This window comes from Gasterosteus aculeatus, chromosome 16 (assembly GCF_964276395.1).
Source record: "Gasterosteus aculeatus chromosome 16, fGasAcu3.hap1.1, whole genome shotgun sequence".
Taxonomy (NCBI): domain Eukaryota; kingdom Metazoa; phylum Chordata; class Actinopteri; order Perciformes; family Gasterosteidae; genus Gasterosteus; species Gasterosteus aculeatus.
This window is the reverse complement of record NC_135704.1, coordinates 12152462-12169824: the sequence shown is the minus strand read 5'-3', so window position 1 is coordinate 12169824 and position 17363 is coordinate 12152462. Positions and strand designations below refer to the sequence as shown.

The 17363-nt window shown below is 44.7% G+C and overlaps 4 protein-coding genes and 1 non-coding gene across 7 annotated transcripts; 2 read left to right on the top strand and 3 right to left on the bottom strand.

The window, feature by feature from the left end:
- Nucleotides 1-687: 687 nt before the first annotated feature.
- hce2l2 (high choriolytic enzyme 2-like 2) lies at nt 688-2708 on the bottom strand. Its single transcript, XM_040201211.2, has 9 exons — nt 2554-2708; nt 2437-2479; nt 2283-2342; nt 2041-2196; nt 1789-1906; nt 1399-1577; nt 1115-1196; nt 892-1025; nt 688-791 (listed from the first exon to the last, which is right to left on the bottom strand). The coding sequence occupies exons 1-9, from the start codon at nt 2611-2613 to the stop codon at nt 772-774; spliced, it is 852 nt and encodes a 283-aa protein (XP_040057145.1). The 5' UTR covers nt 2614-2708; the 3' UTR covers nt 688-771.
- A 374-nt stretch (nt 2709-3082) lies between these two features.
- trnak-uuu (transfer RNA lysine (anticodon UUU)) lies at nt 3083-3155 on the bottom strand. Its single transcript has one exon. It is a non-coding gene; the product is annotated as a tRNA-Lys (tRNA).
- On the top strand, nt 3131-4934 carry LOC144388817 (uncharacterized). Its single transcript, XM_078091152.1, has 5 exons — nt 3131-3326; nt 3543-3643; nt 4089-4226; nt 4327-4448; nt 4525-4934. The coding sequence occupies exons 1-5, from the start codon at nt 3279-3281 to the stop codon at nt 4584-4586; spliced, it is 471 nt and encodes a 156-aa protein (XP_077947278.1). The 5' UTR covers nt 3131-3278; the 3' UTR covers nt 4587-4934.
- Nucleotides 4935-5171: 237 nt separating this feature from the next.
- On the top strand, nt 5172-10216 carry ankzf1 (ankyrin repeat and zinc finger peptidyl tRNA hydrolase 1). Of its 3 annotated transcripts, none has more exons than XM_040201201.2 (16): nt 5172-5316; nt 5652-5793; nt 5882-6000; nt 6115-6217; nt 6305-6522; nt 6599-6708; nt 6983-7136; nt 7514-7736; nt 7844-7942; nt 8087-8263; nt 8391-8519; nt 8625-8916; nt 9002-9113; nt 9213-9380; nt 9454-9503; nt 9595-10216. In XM_040201201.2, exons 1-16 carry the CDS (start codon nt 5314-5316, stop codon nt 9719-9721), a joined length of 2226 nt encoding a protein of 741 aa, XP_040057135.1. In that variant the 5' UTR covers nt 5172-5313; the 3' UTR covers nt 9722-10216. The 3 variants fall into 3 exon arrangements, with proteins under 3 accessions (XP_040057135.1, XP_040057134.1, XP_077947274.1); XM_040201200.2 differs by having other exon boundaries at nt 8084-8263; XM_078091148.1 differs by having other exon boundaries at nt 5237-5316; nt 8084-8263; nt 8634-8916.
- glb1l (galactosidase, beta 1-like) lies at nt 9924-14997 on the bottom strand. The gene is made up of 16 exons (XM_040201203.2): nt 14805-14997; nt 13696-13865; nt 13468-13618; nt 13143-13203; nt 12965-13059; nt 12704-12884; nt 12554-12612; nt 12336-12457; nt 12119-12159; nt 11871-11989; nt 11712-11786; nt 11539-11628; nt 11310-11423; nt 11027-11158; nt 10624-10851; nt 9924-10537 (listed from the first exon to the last, which is right to left on the bottom strand). Exons 1-16 carry the CDS (start codon nt 14985-14987, stop codon nt 10337-10339), a joined length of 2022 nt encoding a protein of 673 aa, XP_040057137.2. The 5' UTR covers nt 14988-14997; the 3' UTR covers nt 9924-10336.
- Nucleotides 14998-17363: the final 2366 nt, after the last annotated feature.

Sequence of the window (17363 nt, the reverse complement as noted above, 5' to 3'; positions counted from 1 at the left end):
TTTATAAGCACTTCTCCTCCTGCTCTCCACTGATTGGGCACATGCTCCGCGATGAAGCATGATTAAGACCCCTTATCATCCAGTGTGTGTAATTTACTCAAGTCCACTGCTGATCCTTAACAGGTGGTCCTGATGCTGACCTTGACGTGTACGCTGTACTTAGTGCGTGTGCGATTCAGCACTTTCATAAATGAAGATATTTTGAAGGTGTTTTGCTGCTGGACGTGGTACAACTCAGCAGCTGCCATCACGTGAATAACTATCCACCCGGTCCGACAGACCAACAATTTGTGTCTGACTGTATCCGCAACTAGTGATTTTGCGATAAACTATCAGTTGATCGCTGTCTTGATAAACAATAATTTTGTCGCATAGGAAAATATATAAGAACAAACCCTTATCTATCTCCAAGAAGTGTTTTTATTTTCATAGAGGGGCAAATTCAAAGGGGAACGCTGGATGGAAGTTCTACGTCAGCGCAGGACGTCATAGTTCTATATTATATCTGTATATGAGTTAATGGTGCACGCTTTCAGGGATGGATACATTTGTTTCTCGGCAAACCAACTAATCCAGGTATCAATTTTTCCAGTCTTCTTCTAATGAAAACATACTTCTATCTAGTTACATGTTGTGTGTAAACGCACACGGTCGCATGCACACAGGGAAAATTCTGATACAACGCGGGGCTCTTGAATGAATCTTTATTGAAATTGTTGATTTCGCATCTAGCCTTTCAGCAAATTCCTGTTTCCTCCCAGTTCAGATCCGTTAGTTGTCATCCATGGTATCTGTGGGCAGAGAGGCAAAAGAAAAGTGACGAGGTCGGCATCATATGCCCATTGGGAAAATTCGGTTAGCCGAGGTTAGTTTGGGATGTTTGTTACGGACCACATTTATAGAGCTTGTTGATTTTCATCGTGTCGAGGTGGCTGAGGGCTGTTGCCTGGCCCAGCCGGATGTTATTGCTGTTCTGGCTGTTCTTTGGGATGATGGTTGGCTCCCCGTCCTGAGAGTATGCATACCTGAACATACAGATCAGACGTGTCACATAATAACACATGGACCATGGCATGATTTCTCACTGAGGGATCTACATACAAGTGTTACTTACATCCCAAAGTGCATGATTGAGCTGTAGTCGTATGGCAGGTCCAGACTGTCAGTCTTGAATTTCTCAAAGTTCCTTAACCGATCTGTTTGAAGGTGGAAAATATTTAACGTATTACATTTTATTGTAATATATGTAACATACATATTTTTTTGTTGATTTCACATTTTTGCTTTTTCATATTCATACAGAAATACAGACAACCATAATTATTCTTGAATTTACTATTTGTAAATTCCCCAAACCGCCCCCCCACCCCGCCTCTCATCCTGCCCCATCGAGATTACCCCTCCAAATATTTGGCCACTTGATGGTGACATAGTTGTCCCGGTCGAAGCGCGATTGCTCGTGCACAAAGCCCAGGGCATGCATGAATTCATGGGAGATGACTCCGACACGGAGGCAGCCGGGACTCTGGAGGGACACGGTCTGTCTTCCACCGCGTGCACCAAGGAAGGACCAACAGCTGGATGAACACACACACACACACACAACACACAGCATTAGATGGACTTTGAGGATGAATTCAGTGCTGTACCGGCGAGCAGGAAAGTTCATGTGAAGTGATAATTCAATGTCAGGATGACAGGATCTGCAGCATTTTCACATCTCTTCCACGCAGAACGTTTTCAAAACAAAAACTGGAGGGATCAAACTTTCCAAGCAAAGAATCTCACCCAGACTTTGGCTGGATGTCGACGTAGTCTCGTTGGTGAGTCCAAGGAACAAAGCGCACGCAGGTACCTTTCTCTACATTTTCCATCCCTTTCTTTATGAGCTTTGTCTCCATTTCAGCTTTACATTTGTGTGGACAGAGTGGTTAGGAACAGACATTTTTATAAAACATCAAACCCTAATTTTGTGAATTTTTAAGCATCACACTGCATTGCGTTACATTTATTTACACTAGGAAAAGTAAACCAACATACAGTATTCAGATGAGAGCCTGTAAGCAACATAGACATGTCCATCCACTGACTTGGACCAGAGGCAGCTACGAGCAAAGCAGACTTTGGAGCGCCGTCCAGATGAGACAGCAATGTCTCCCTCTCTGAGAGTGGTAGTGCCATCTATGATCTGAGAAGCTGAGACATATGTCAGTGAATATTAAATAATTAGTTGTGCGGATTTCAAAGGAATTTAAGTGAACTTGTTGTTGTGTGAAACTTACCTTGGAACTCATTAGTTTTAATGATTTCATCCATTGCAGTCTTATCATGCTCTTCCCGTTCTAAAAAAAATGAAAAGAAAAGAAGTCTGCAAGTGCGTTTTTACAGCTGTCTCACACAAACATTTACAGTAGATCCAATCCGAATTGCATTTACCTTTATAGCCAATTGGACCCCAATTTGGGCTGAAAAAGAATTTCTGCAGAAAAAAAGAGCAACGTTAGCCGTTGTGTTGCAGTTTGCTGTTAAACTTGTTAAAATCTGCATATTTACCTGAGCATGCACGGCCGATAGAATGGTGGAAACCAGGCACAAGAGGATAATCTGCTCCATATTTGCCAGTCAGATCTGCTTCAGTGTTGCCATTTTACCGGCACAAACACCAACGCTTTATAGGTGTTCCCGATCACTGTGCAGAGATAATACCCATGATTATATCAGCTAAATTACCAGGTTACTGTTATGTGTTTGTGAGTGAGCTTGATCCCTGTATTAGATTGATTATTTCATAAACAACAACTCCAACAGCAAGATAATGCGAGGTCTCACTGTGGATAATTACAGCCCCACTTTCAATGACTATCTTAAAATGAAATGGTTTAATGTCTGGCACAGGTTATGGGGCAATTTTAGGCTTTAGGTGTCTTGACATCTACTAGGAGAGCTGTTTTCTCTCTACTGAAGCTAAACGCGCCAACCAGTTATATGTTACACTGCTAATTTCAGGTGATAAGTTACTCACACTTGTTAGTAACATAATATTGTTCTAAATAAATTCCGAACAGGAAAAAACAAAACATACCGCCCGAACAGGGACTTGAACCCTGGACCCTCAGATTAAAAGTCTGATGCTCTACCGACTGAGCTATCCGGGCTCTAACATCGCGGTGAGAAGAGAGCTATATATACACAACATATTACCCGGTTCAACTCCTGTTGAAGCCAGCTTATAAATGTTGGACGAGATTTTAGAAAACGTTTTACTACCATAAGACACCATGGCCGCTTTTCCCGGTCATACATTTCAGTCACAGCACAGTTCTACGGTAGGTTGACGCTGTCGTGCTAGCGGCTCAAAAATAGAAAGAAACAAATACTTAGCGTTTGCCAAATGTGCAAACGTTGATGTCGGCGGAACCAGCGACACACGTTTTTTTTAAAACGGACAAATTATCAACGACTTTTATATATAGAACCTGCTATGGCGTTTTGACAAAAATGATCTGCGGTGTGAACACGTTTGGCTTCTCATTTCATTGCAGGATCAGATCCGCGGGCTGCAGAACGCGATCCAAGAAAACACTCGCCTCCTGGCCGAGGTCAAGCGAAAGAGACTTTGCACTGAAGAAGAGATCATTCGATGGTAACGTTATTTATACACCAAGTATTTAACGTTGATTTGGTGGACTGTGTTCAGTCGGTCTGGCCCACGGGTTTTTTTTCCTTCACATTTTGAGCAACCATCTGTGAGAGAAATAACTTTGCATGACAACACGGAAGTTCTAAAATCCAACAAATGAATGTCACAGTCAAGCATTCTTTGGATAAAGTTAGAGAGAAGCCAGTGAGAGGAGGAAAACAAAACTGTGCCTAAAGCAAACAGGTCAAGATGAGCTGCAGTCTGTGAAACTTGATAATTTCATCTGTTAATCTGTTAGAAGTGAGTGGCTCTCTGTTGTTATGCAGAACACTTCCCAAATGTAAAGACACAGGCTTGTGCTGATTATACCCTTTTTTTCATCAGTTTAGGTTGACTAGACTATCGTCTTTGTTCAGTTGTGACTTATGAGTGGTGTTCTCATTTGCAGTAGAGCAGAAACCGTGCGGAGAGTGAATCTGATGATTGAAAAAGGTGATGTTGTCGATGAGTTGGTGCAACTGGGTCGTCTTCTGCAAGAGGAAAAGCACCTTTCTGAACAACTGAATGGACAAGACTCTGTGGAAAGGTCAATGTGCTCAGCTGCTCTACCTGCTTGGAGAGAGAGTGAATAAAACAAGCTGGTTTCCCTGTGCAAGAAGTGTTTCAAAATATTTGTTGTCTTTCAGAGATCAAAATAATGACTTGCAGGAAAGGAGTGAGCGCATCACAAAAAAAGCGGAAAGCCTTGCTGCTGAAATTCGGGAGGTGAAAGAGCAACTGGCAGAGACTAAGGCCCGTAATATGGCTGGTAAGAGGAGTTTGGAGCGTATACAGAAGTTGCATTTGAAATACATCATGTAATCATTCTGTTTCTTTGCAAACAGCACAAGCTTTGATTCAAGCACCAGCTGAAAAATCAAAGAGACATCAAAACAAACCCAAGTGACTCAAAGATATAACATGTGTTTTAAAGATTGCAGGCATGTTTGTATTCATATTTATAATGATTGTGTGTCCTTTTTGTTTCTCCTAATAAAATGTTTGATCAAGTTATAATAATCCATTGGTCAGAAAAAAACATTAATATGTGACACACACGATACACAGTATACTTTTTGGTTTGAATAGAGATATACAAATATATAGCCGTGTGCATTCATATAAGCTTCCATTAATGAAGCTTTTCTCTCTGTGCATGAAACGTATTATTCCTTATAAAAATCAACCACCCTCCTTTTGCAAGAAAAGAGGACAAAACTCGTACAACTAATAAAATGTTTAGTAAAAAAAATCAGTACGGAAATACTCTGTTTCAAATTAAAGTACTGCATTTAAACAAAAGTGCAAAGATATTGCCATCACAAAAGTAAAGCACTCATTTTGCAGCTTGGGCCATTTCAGAATTACTGTAAAGTAATTAGTTAATTTGATTTTTTTTAATTTATAACCGAAATCTGCAACGCAACTATAAAAGTGATCGAACAAATGTAATAAAGGAAAAATAACTGTAATGGAAATAAAGCAAAGTAGAAGCTCGGTGAGATGACGGCGTTCTGCCGCTGCAGGGGGCGCTGCGCGCCTTGTCTTTGTTTGTCCCTTCTTGATTCCCGTAGTTGTGTCATGGAGCGAGCGAAGTAACACAACATTAGCACTGCTTTTCTAAACACGTTTTGATGGTGAGTTGCTTCCTATTTTTTTATAAATTAGTTAATTGTATCTAACGTTAATTGTAATACATCAAATTACATATTATGTAAAGGAGGACTACACGCCATGTTTGTTGTTAAAGGCTGTTGGTCACTACCACATGTGGCGTTCAAAGAGCACTAAGGTTACATCAGCTGATGTAACGTTATCTCTCACTACAGGGTCCAATTGTTCCGTAAGAGCTGGACTAAGCTGTTAGACCAGTAGGCGTCTATCCCACACGAAGCGTATTGTTCTGGATAGCTGCGATCTCACGTTGCGTCGCTTCTATCTGGTTCTCACGGCTTAATTTTTGGGGTTAAAGGTCAAAGCGGTCCAGAACATGACGTCAGGAGCCGAGTACCGCTCCATCTTCCACTTGTGCCCAAACGATGAGGCTCTGAACGGGCTGAGGGAGGTCAAGTCCTTCCTGAGGCCGCCTGGAGACACCGACCCGGCCCCACACGGTATCTACGCTCGGATCGCAGCTCTGCTCCTTGTGTTGTTGTGTTTTGTTTCCAGATGGAGCTCAACCTCTATTGGCTTCCTCCACAGAGGCGGAGGACAAATCCCCAGAGGATGACAGACATCGGGAGTCCAGCCTGGTCCGAGAGGTCTCGGACAAGATGCTCTGCACCGCCTGCAAAAGCTCTTTCGTCACTCGCGAGGAACAGGTGACAAAAAAACACAACTTCACAGTTTGCTCCAGTTAATGAAATGAGATCCGTTGGATGTGCACGAGCGTGGGTCGTATTTTTCGAGCTAAACATCATCCTTCTACATTCCAGACGGAGCACTACAAGCTGGACTGGCATCGTTTCAACCTGAGACTAAAGATTTCTGGAATGCCGCCGGTCACAGCCGAGGAGTTTGAAAGGAAGACCGGAGCTGGTGAGGAAACCGGAGTGCCAACTCCCCCAGGCGAGCGCGATCGTATAGTTCGCAGCGCTCGTTTCATCCTCGCTTCTCGCTTCACAGGAGACATGTCCAGCATCTCGGGCTCCGAGTCGGATTCGGAGGAGGAGGACGACGACTCCGACAGCGAGAGCAGGGGGACAAGCAGCAACGTTCCCGGCACCGCCAACGACAGCTCAGCCGGACGCGGTTCGCTCGCCGGGCGGCATTGCAACAAAGTGGTTTTTCAGAACTCGGCCGAACAATATCTTTCGGTGTACCGCTGCATCCTACGGGGGCAGGTGAGGCTCGGCGGGTACGGCGGCGCGACGTTGTGGGTTAACGGACGTTTCATGCTGATCTCCTGTGATATTTCAGGCGGACGTTGAGCAAGACGCAGGATCGTCCCTGAGAGCCATAAGTCAGCAGACCGTGTGGGTCATTCTCATGACAGGTGGAGGCCACTTTGCTGGCGCCGTGTTCCAAGGGTGAGTGTGTTTGGTTTGTTTGCTTACAAGGATCTTAGATGACATGTTACTGGCTGTAATTGTAGGTGGAGATTTATCGCTAACATGTAAACCAGCTTTGTTTATCAAAATGAATTGTCTTCTGTGGATAAGCTGTCACTCAATGCCTCATATACATGACTTCATCGCCTCTAATTATGATTTTTTTTCTTTAGTATCGTACCACTTTAATAAGGAATACGCTTTTTGCAGTCGCGCTTAGACTAAAATGTGAGCACAATGTGTTAAATTATAGAAAAGAAGTCCTTCAGCACAAGACCTTCCATCGATACACGGTGCGAGCGAAGCGGGGAACCGCTCAAGGACTCCGAGACGCTCAGAACCGCGGCCACGCGCCAAAATCCGCTGGAGCTGCTCTGAGGCGATACAATGAAGGAGCGCTAGTGAAGGCAAGGTTCCACTTCCTTTACACTGATAGTTTGCTTTTTTATTTACAATCGTATTCAGCTATGATGTCCTGTCGTGATGCTTTCTTTTGACTTTTTTTTTTTCTTCTGCGGGATTGAAAATACATTGTTTTTGTCTCTGTGTAAAGTTTCTTTATTTAGCCATTGAATATTCAAGGGAGCAGTTGCATTTTGTCATTTATTCCTCGTTTGACACGAATTGCTTATTTTGTGAGCGTTTAACGCTTTAATTCAACTGAGTCTTTATAATCAATACGTTTCTCAGTTCAAAAATAAACCATGTAACGTTTTCTGATGTAATCCGTTCTCAGGAGCGAGGTGCCACGTTTTTCAACCCTTTTGTATAAAAAAAATTTCAGGACATTCAGGATCTTCTGGTCAGCTGGGCCGAACACCTGAAGGAAGCCTCTGCCATATTTGTGCGAGCGCCGAGCTACAATAAAAGCATCTTTTTCGGGGGTCGTGCAGCTCCGTTTGAAAAAAAAGATCGCAGGATCCACGCAATCCCCTTTCCCACGCGCAGGGCGACCTTTCGGGAGGCTCGGCGGGTACACGAGGTGCTTTCCACTGTCCATGTTTATGGTGAGCCGACAAATCGCGCATCCACGGAATAATGACATGTTCTCTGCCCGCTGTCGCACGGCCAGGGTGTAATCTGCAATGCGCTGTGCAAAATACTCTCGTCGCAGGGAAAGACACGGACATGTCTGCGGTCTTTGCTCCATCTAAGAAGGCCTGGAAGAAATCTGCCAGACCCACGACACAAACGGATGCAGATCAAGACAAAGGTGAGCCTCAGAGGTTAACATGCGCAGTGGGGACACTGTGGGTAGAAATGTTATTACTCTCCTTAGGTGTTCATATCGCTGTTTCCAGTGAATTTTGGTATCCCAGCCCACTTTCTTTCTTTTTTTTTTCCTTCATATCAGCAGATAAAAATCCCGAAAGCTCTGGTGAAGAAGAAGTTGGAGACATCCAGCTGGAGATGGAGGAGCTTACAATAGGAACGCTCAACCTCAGGGAGTTTGAAATCTATCCCCCCAGGCACAGGAGGAGGAGGAGGAGGAAGAAGGAGCAAGAGGAGGAGGAATCCAAACTGCAAACAGAGGGTAGGTCTGGTCCAGGGTGTTGCACCATATACCCCCTATAGCTACATCACACAACCCCCAGGGACCGCTCGATTATCACATGACGGTTCTGCAAGATTTAACCGAATTTAACATCCACGTCTGACAGAATTGAGTCAAACAGAAGCGGACGATCAAGAAGAAGTGCTCGAGGCTACCCCAGAAGAAGATGCCCCCCGAGAGACCCAGTCTAAGCCCAAGACGAGGAAGAAAGCGCCGAGCAAGAAGCAACCAGAAGGTGTGCATGTGTGCTTTTCCCTCACCACAGCTCACCATGTCGCATCTTGCAACTCACCGCCTCTGTGATATAGAACATTTCAGAAAAGAACCATTCCTCTGTCAGTGTCTCTAGAAACCGTCGACGCGTCGCACGAGTACGGCCTGAGGGACAAAGCGTTCACGGCCTGTAAGGTCGGGGATGTGGACGCCCTGCGCGGACTCCTTCAGCCGCCGGGGGAAGCGCCGCAGAGCGGCGAGCGGTCGGAGAGCGCCCCTTCTGATGTGCCGAGTCCTCCGCCGCTCCTCAATGAGCCCATAGACTCGTCGGGGTTCACGTTGCTGCACGTTGCCTCAGCTGCTGCACAAAAGGCCGCGGTCAGGCTGCTCCTGGATGGAGGAGCGGACCCAGCGTGCAGGTATGAAAATGCGCGACAATCGGCAGCAGAACGCAACGATTCCATGCCGGAGCTGAAACATTATTTCTTACATATTGGTTTAAAGGGATAACAAAGGACAGACGCCTTATGTTGTCTGTCCCGACAAAGAGACGAGGAATGTCTTCCGTAAATACATGGCCGAGAATCCCGACAAATATGACTACATCAAGGCACAGGTAAGAATGTACAGTCTAACTTTTGTTCCACGCACGGCATTAAATACAAGCAGAGCCCCCCTTTTTTAATTATTTTTTTTTGTCCATGTGCATCTTTAGGTCCCTGCGCCCCTGACGGCAGAGCTTGAATCCAAAAAGACGGAGAAGAAAAAGGCCCAAAAAGCTTTAAAAAGACAGCGTGAAAAAGAGCAGAAGGAGGAAAAAAGGAAACGAGAGTTGGAGGAAGAGGAAAAGAAGAAGTTTGCGTCTCTAACTGACCGTGAAAAGGTGAGTTAATGTGTATTTAATCTCTAATTAAATGATCTGGAAAATGATACCCGTTCTCTTGTTTTCGTTCCAGAGAGCTCTGGCAGCAGAGAGGAGGTTAGCCGAGCAAGTAGCTAATGTCAAGTAAGTCCCTCACATTCCGCCTGAATGGAACCACGTCAATGTTTTTTGTCAACACAGAAATACAACGTGCTCTTTGTCTTATTGTCTCCAGGAGGTGCTGGATGTGTGGAGAGTCCTTGCTGGGGAAGATCCCCTTTCAGTACCTGGAGTATTCCTTCTGCACCCCTCGCTGTGTCCAAGCACATCGAAAAGCCCGCGCTCCTCCAGGCCGGACCTGACACCCGCACAGGGGCAGAAGTCAGCCAACAATAAGACTTTGACGAAATGGACAAAGGGTAATGCAGAGAAGATTATCCTTCCCTCTTTTATAACAACTAAGAATAATGAAAGATTGGAGCGACCTGATCTTGGGCAGCCTTGATGGAGTCTCAATATGGACGTGTCTTGCCAATGTGCTGGTTTCAATTCAACTCAAATCAAGGATTTAAAATTGTATTTTTATTATGTCAGATGTTCAAGACAACTGGGAAAATCAAACATATTAAACACAAATGTATAATTTATTTACAATAGCGACAACTATGGAAAAGGTAAATAAGCAAATGTCTTTTTAAAAAACAAACTAAGACTTCTCATTGTAACTTATTTCCAAAGGCATCAGTGTATGTTCAACCATGAAGACAAAATCATGACCAATTGGCTGCTGCTTTTAAAGCATTTGGCCTTGGATCGTTATGATTATGAATGGGCAATAAATTACACTGGCACTGAAATAATGCTGAAAAGAAATCGTATTTCTTGTGTCAGATGAATCGTTATTATTATTATTATTATAGCTATTGGGCTGCAGCATTCCGTCAGCTGAATGTTGGAGAAGGCAGTGATGCCGAACCCTATTTGGACTTTTTGACATTGAACTGAGGTCGGTCCACGAAGAGAACGCGTCGGTGTGCTGGCGCCCCCTCCAGCTCCAGCACTGTGATGTTGTTGGGAAGGGCAGTGCTGAGCAGGGGTCCGGGGACATACAGAGTCTGTTGAGGGCCTCTTGCCTGCCAGTATCGTCCCAGGTTCATACCATTAATCCACACCTGACCCTGATATAAAAAATACAACATTATATGGGTACATACACCCCCCCGCCCCCTGCAATCATGAGGTAACCCTTCCAATAAAACAATACCTTTGTCCACTCAGTGAGCTTGAGAAAGGTGTCCCGCGCCAGGCCGTTGGGCTGTAAGGTCCCCATGTACAAGACCGGTCCAACTGAAGGGTCTCTGTGAGGGACGGGGAAGGACGTACGACGGCCTGAATGAGGCCATCCTCCAGCAATGGCTCCATCGATGTCCAAAGAGTAGATTTTCCAGTCGGTCAGTACGTCTTTACCCAGGAACAAGTTGCTCACGAGGCCCTGAAGTACATACATTCTGTTAAGTCTAAACACAATAACCATCAAGCAATAGAAATGGTCTTCAACTTTTGTTATCATTTTAGTTTTTGTTCCTGATAACTGTGGCTTCATCAATCTATTGATTCATCAACCAAAGAATGCCTAAAGTCTACAGGGTTGGACTTGGCCGTCTTGCCTTGTGGTCATTGATCTTGCTTCCAAAGTTCACCCTGCCCATGTTTTCAACGAGGATGTCCATAGTGTCCCCCTGCTGTCCAGTTACGTTCATCACCAGCACCGTGTCTCTCTCCAACAGACCCCGGAACACCTGTTCCAAACATTCAATGACCCTGGACGTTAACAAAGAACCCGGGAAGAATTCCCATTTTTCACAACCCGGACATTTTAGGAACAAGCGCGGCTGGTTTTAAACCTGTGATGTTTTCCCCACACAACAAAAGTGCATTGTGAAGGCTCACCCCATTGACGGACACATATGCACGGTCATGAACCCCATTCAGCGGAGAGATAAGTGGCGTCGGCTCCGAGAGGTCCCGGGGCAGCGTGGTCCGATAAAGCACGTATCCATAGTACTGAACACAATAGACGTGACAGGTTGCAGACCTCTAGAAGTTCTCCACGTTTCAAGAAGCTTATTGCAGCCGCAGCGCCGGTCCCCCCTTCCCCTGTTTGATGGACACACTGTACCTGTTTCATCTCTTCAAACGTCAGAGGATGCAGCGATGTCACTGGACCCGAAAGCGACAGCGTGTCCAGCAGACCGCTGACGTTGCCAACCTGAAAAATGTCCGTTATTTTATCAGTCGCAACTTCTAGCTCTCTACGGATTTAGCCCTTCAGAAGCTGAATTAATTTTTTACCATTTTCAGGGTCACAAATCCGTAGGCAAACTTTGGAGTGGCTGGTGGCATGGGGCCGGAGGGAATGTCTCTAAACTGTAGAGAAACATCAAGTTAATCCTCCCAGGGACGCGTAATCAGCACATCATCCCCGGCGGGTGGCAGTCAAATCAAGGCGACCTGCTTTATGACGTCTCTGATGGCCGACAGCTTCTCTGTGGGGTCTCCTGCTTCAGACAGCGGGGCGTCGTAATCATAACTTGTCACCACTGAGCGGAAGCGGGTGTCGTGATCGGCACCTTCGGGGTGGAGAGAAGAGGGAGGGGGGGGGTTTCAAAGGGACGAATGCGCCACGTGCTGAGCCTTTTATCTTTATGCGAGGTCGTGTGAACAACCGAGACACTGATCATGAAAAACGATGAATTTACCGTTCCAGTAGCCAAAGTTGGTGCCTCCTTCAAACATGTACCTGAGGAGAGAGACGCCTGTTACTTTTCACCTGGTAGGAGTAGCGTCACCTCAAACAGCCGGTTGATGCGTCCTAAAGAAAAAGGCTGGCGGTGTTCTATATTCATATCATTGGTTGGTGATCCAGGAAGAAATTAGTTTTTTGGGGTGTGTGTGTGTGTGTTCGGGGAGACCTACATGTTGACGTTGGCCCCCATGACTAGCATTTTTTGTAGCACCCTGCTGACCTTCTGCGCGTCAACCACAGCGTGCCGATCTCCCCAGTGGTCCAACCAGCCGGTGTAGAACTCCGAGTTCACCTATGACGTCATTTAAATGTTTCAACTCCGTGCGCTTGTTTTTGTGGAGTCGGTAATAACTGCATCTTAAGATGAGCGGGTTAATATATAACTAACCAGCGGCCCTCGAGGTTCAAACCTTCTCTGCCGGCGGAAGGCTTTAGTTATGTCGGTGTCTGCGTGAGGGGATGCAAGAAATTACAACTTTCCTTTGTGAATGACAGGAAGTACAGTGCCGGTATCCCGTTAATCATTTTCACACAATACCTGTGCCAAAGTCCACTGTGGCATACAATCCCTCCAGAGTGCCGCATTTCATTTCCTTGTCCGTGTTTCCATCAGTGGTGAACATGACGGTTTCTTCCCCCAGAAAGAAGCGGAACAGAGTCCGCAGGTGACGCAGGTAGTTGTAGTCACAAGCAAAGTAACTTCCATATTCGTTCTCCACCTGCAGCCGAAAGCGATGGATGATTGGAAACCAACGTCGTGACACTGATACAAACAAGAAGGAGCGACTCCATGCTCTACCTGGACGCTTATGATGTTGCCCCCGTTGCTGTACAGCCACGGCTTCATTTTGGGAAGAAGAACAGCGAGCCAGTTGCTGACTGCCTGGACATAATCTGAGGCAGAGGAAATCCAAATCAGCGGCGTATTTGCATTACCAAAACGACAAGGACACGTGCAGTAGGTGCAGGGGTCTCACCTGTGTCAGCGGAGCGAAGTATAATGTTTGGTTTCTGAAGTAGCCAAGCTGGCAATCCGCCCTGGGTAGAAAAAGGGGGTTTTGCTCACTTTAATGATGGATCTCCATTTACAAAAAGGTCAATCTTTTATGCTGAACTGTGAAATCATTTGTTTGGTTCCCTTCTCAATTTCCTCGTTGTATAAAATGTCCCAAGCGTGACAATAAACTATATTTGATCTTACGGCGGTAAGATCAAATATAGTTTATTGTCACGCTTGGGACATTTTTGATTTATGACACTTAACTGATAAATAAGCTGAGATTGTGAACTTATTTTTGTCACCATTTCCCACTCGGCACAGATGTACGGTCCGGGACGCAGAATGACCAGTAGGCCGGTCTGATTGGCCAGATGCAAAAAACGCTCCAGATCTTGGGCCCCTGTGAAGTTGTTGACTCCCTCTACCGCTTCATGGAAGTTCCAAGGCACATATCTGTGGGGAGGAAGAACAAAAGTCCCGCAAAGAAAGAGCCGACCTAATGCAAAAACACACAAAGCGCGTGCACTTACACTTGGATGGCGTTGAGTCCGGTCATGTACATCTTTAGCAGACGGTCCTTCCAGTAGTACGGTGGGATTCTGGAGTAGTGAATACTGCCTGAGATGTACCGGAAGGGCTTCCCGTCTTTGAGGAAGCAGTTGTTTTTGTAGTCTATAGAGAACGATCGTTCTCCAGAGACCTGCAAGAGACGTCGTGGCATCGAGAAAGTAAGATACTTCTACTAAACTAAATCGGATGTAAATACTTTTACTTTTTTCTCCTTCATTTGCTTTGAAGCTCCAGACTCAACTTACTTTGCAGATTTTACATTGTTTATAATAAATGGAAAATTAACAAATACATCATGCCAAGATATGAGGAATAACAGTTTTCCCAAACCAGCTGAGACGTGTCAATGTAATGAAGATATGTGGTAACCGATATGCACACACGACTGTGATTTTTAAAGCAGGACATTTACTTGTACACTATAGCAGGGGTCTTCAACGTTTTTCAGGCCAAGGACCCCCAAACTGATGGCGAGATGGAGCAGGGACCCTTTATTCTATTTATTTTTGAGCTTTGCGCTTTTACGTGAGCATGAACGTGATCTGATTGGCTAGTGCCTCTGCTGTCGTATCAGCATGAAAGGTGCTGTGAATGAACCGATGCCCAGCTTGAGAGCTGCTGTGGACTGAAAGATAATGTCTTCTCCATTAATTTATCCATTCGCTACAATATGTTGGATTTATGTTAATGTGTAACAATAAAGAAGACAAATACAATTCTGATTCTGAAGACATTTAAATTTGTGGAAAAAAAATTGTCTTATCAACCAAAAATTTCGCGACCCCCCTGTTGAAGACCTCTGCACTATAGTATTGTGGTTTGTACTTAAGCAAACTAACATATCGCAGACCTGCCCCGTATTCATCACCTTGGTCGTCAGGGCATAACATTAGTTTGAACGGATAGCCTTGAATCCAATGAGTCTTTCTATTGTAAAATCAAGATAAATGGAAAGCTGATTCTATTTAAACTTTTATCAAAATGTTCCAGGAACTACGCAGCTGCGGTCAGTCAAGTGACTTGTTCTATAATGAATGTACCGTCAGTTTAGTTTTAGCTTCTTCCTTACCAAGTTTCCACCAGCTGATAAACAAACGAGGTTCACCGCGACGAAGAGTGCGACCCCGGCAGCCATGTCCGCTGCTTCCCGCGATGACTTCACGTTAAACCTTTGACTGGTGCGTCGCCAACGCACGTGATGCTGGTGTTTCACGTCTCTGTTAAGAGTCCAGCGAAGCATCATCATCAACATCGTGCCAGTGAAGCCCTGTCACGTGGGTATCGGTGGGCGTCCGTGGGGTCCTAAAGCCCATTGGATCCACGTTAACGAACTTTTCGTAGATGACCCTCGAGATCATTTCGGAAATAACAACAAGATATGGAAGAGATATGGACAAAGATATTTTTTACTGTGATGAAAAATAGCATCTTATAATCATGAGACACTATCCCATAGTTTTGAGATGCTAGTTCCTAATTATTAAATTCTAAGTCATAATTTTGAGATTCTAAGTCACTTTTTAGAAAGTGTCTTATTATAATGAGAGGATCGGACCTTTAATGCAAATAATTTCACTTGAAAATGACTGAAATAATGTGTTGGCAGTTTTATTATATGCCACTGTTCATCTTATGAATAAAAAAAAAGATTTAAACTCTTAAGTGACGTATTAATACTTCTGAGTGTGTTCAGCATTGAATATAAAGATGGATATCTATACATGTCAACAACCCAAGTTTAATAATGTTTGAATGACGAGAGCCAACAAGTGATGTAATGCTGTCACAACATACTATACATTATGTAGGTTTACAGCAATTCCATTGTGTTTGGCGTGGAAAGATAACAAAGCAGCCCGTTCAGGAATGGTTTGGCTTTGCTGCAGGACGTGGCTCCGCACCGTCGCTTCTTTTCATGGTTTTTGAATGACTGATGAATGGCAACCCTTCATCATAAAACACAGACAGGCACCTAAAATACCAGAACTCTTCTACACTTTGGTAAGATGATAATGTTAGGTTAATGATTTTACAACATCTGTGAGGTTAAATGTGTAATGGTGTCGCACACTTCTATAGATCACTAGATGGCGCTTTAATACCTGAATGAGAACTAGTGAGCTGATGAAAAGGTCTTGATCAAGATGAGACAATTACATTGTTTGTCGAGAAGATTGAGCTTTCATATCAACCTTTTAAACAAGCATCATTAATCTCTTACATCTCTGAATTCATTAGAACTGATTCTGAAACAGTGGAACTGTATTTTTATATTACTCAAGTGGTCCTGACGTCGTACATTGAGTCTGTTTTGTTGCATTTTCCCAGCAAGAGAAAAAACTGCCTGTGATGGCACAATGCTTCAATCACACATCATGGTTGGAGAATGCTCCTAAGCGGTAGTGAAGTGGCTGATGCATTTATAGGAACAACAGGTCATCTGTGTCATGTGAACAAAAAGCAGTTGATCTTGCTCATTTGGGTTAACAATCAGCCTCCTGGTCTGTCATTGCAGTCATACGTCCAGACCCATACTTTTCCTGATGAGTTTACTCTTTTTTTCCAGTCCCGCCCCTCCACAGTAATGATTGTCCGTACACTAACCTCATTTCCTGCCCGGGGTGCTCACAACCACTAATGGCAACTGATCTGAACTGCAGATAGTACAAATGCTGTGGCTCTTTGGCTCATTAGGCCACAGTCAGACGCAGTTAATTGTCCTGGGAATGAGACGATGAACGACACACACGGGCTTGTAATTTGGTTCTGAGCATGGTAGTGCCCAAGGATGGCTTTTTAGTATCCCATCTTTGAAGCTCCCTAATCTTGTGGAAAATGGATGTTAAAACCACAAAACCCAAGTGAATGATGCACTGAGGACTTTATCACTTACTGAAACACTGTTTGAAGACCGGAAGTCTAAATGGACTGAGACTGTTTGCTGCAGACACTAGGAGATACAATCAGGCTGTATATTACATTAAATATGTTTTTTTTAAATTCCTATATGACAAAGTACTATAGTCAGCCTTTTAATTAGTGTGGAAAAGTACTTTGAGAGGCCTGTCCCTAATGTGATGGGAGACAGAAAAACACTCACCCTGGGGTCGGGCGTCACCTCAATAAAATCAGCTGCCCAGTCTGTAATTAGATTGAAGCCCCCTCCCCTCTCCCCCCACTGTCCCACCAGCCCGGAGATAAGACCTCTTTGTTGTTTCCCGACAGGTGTATTCAGATACCTCCACTCCTACGTACCCCTTACCTCTCAGAAATACAACTATGTTTGTTTGGAGCTGCCAAAGTCAAAGCGGCACTATTATTAACCCTTCTTTACGTTAAAAAATGTATTAAAGAGGAACATTGATTAAGATGAAATGCAAGGTGCTCACTGGTGTTTTGCCTGTTAAACGCCAGCCGATCCCGGGCACAGAAGCTCATTGATTAGCGATGTAGTTGAGGGGTCATGGTCCGTGAGCCACACGGTTGAGTCACACGCTGTGAGACAGCGCTGCAGAATTCCCCACCACTCGCCGTATCGGTCCTGAGCTCAGGATACACTGACTGAGGAATGCAGCCTGTCTGTTTTCTCAGGCTCTGAATGGCCGCTGACTCACTGCTGGGCTCTATC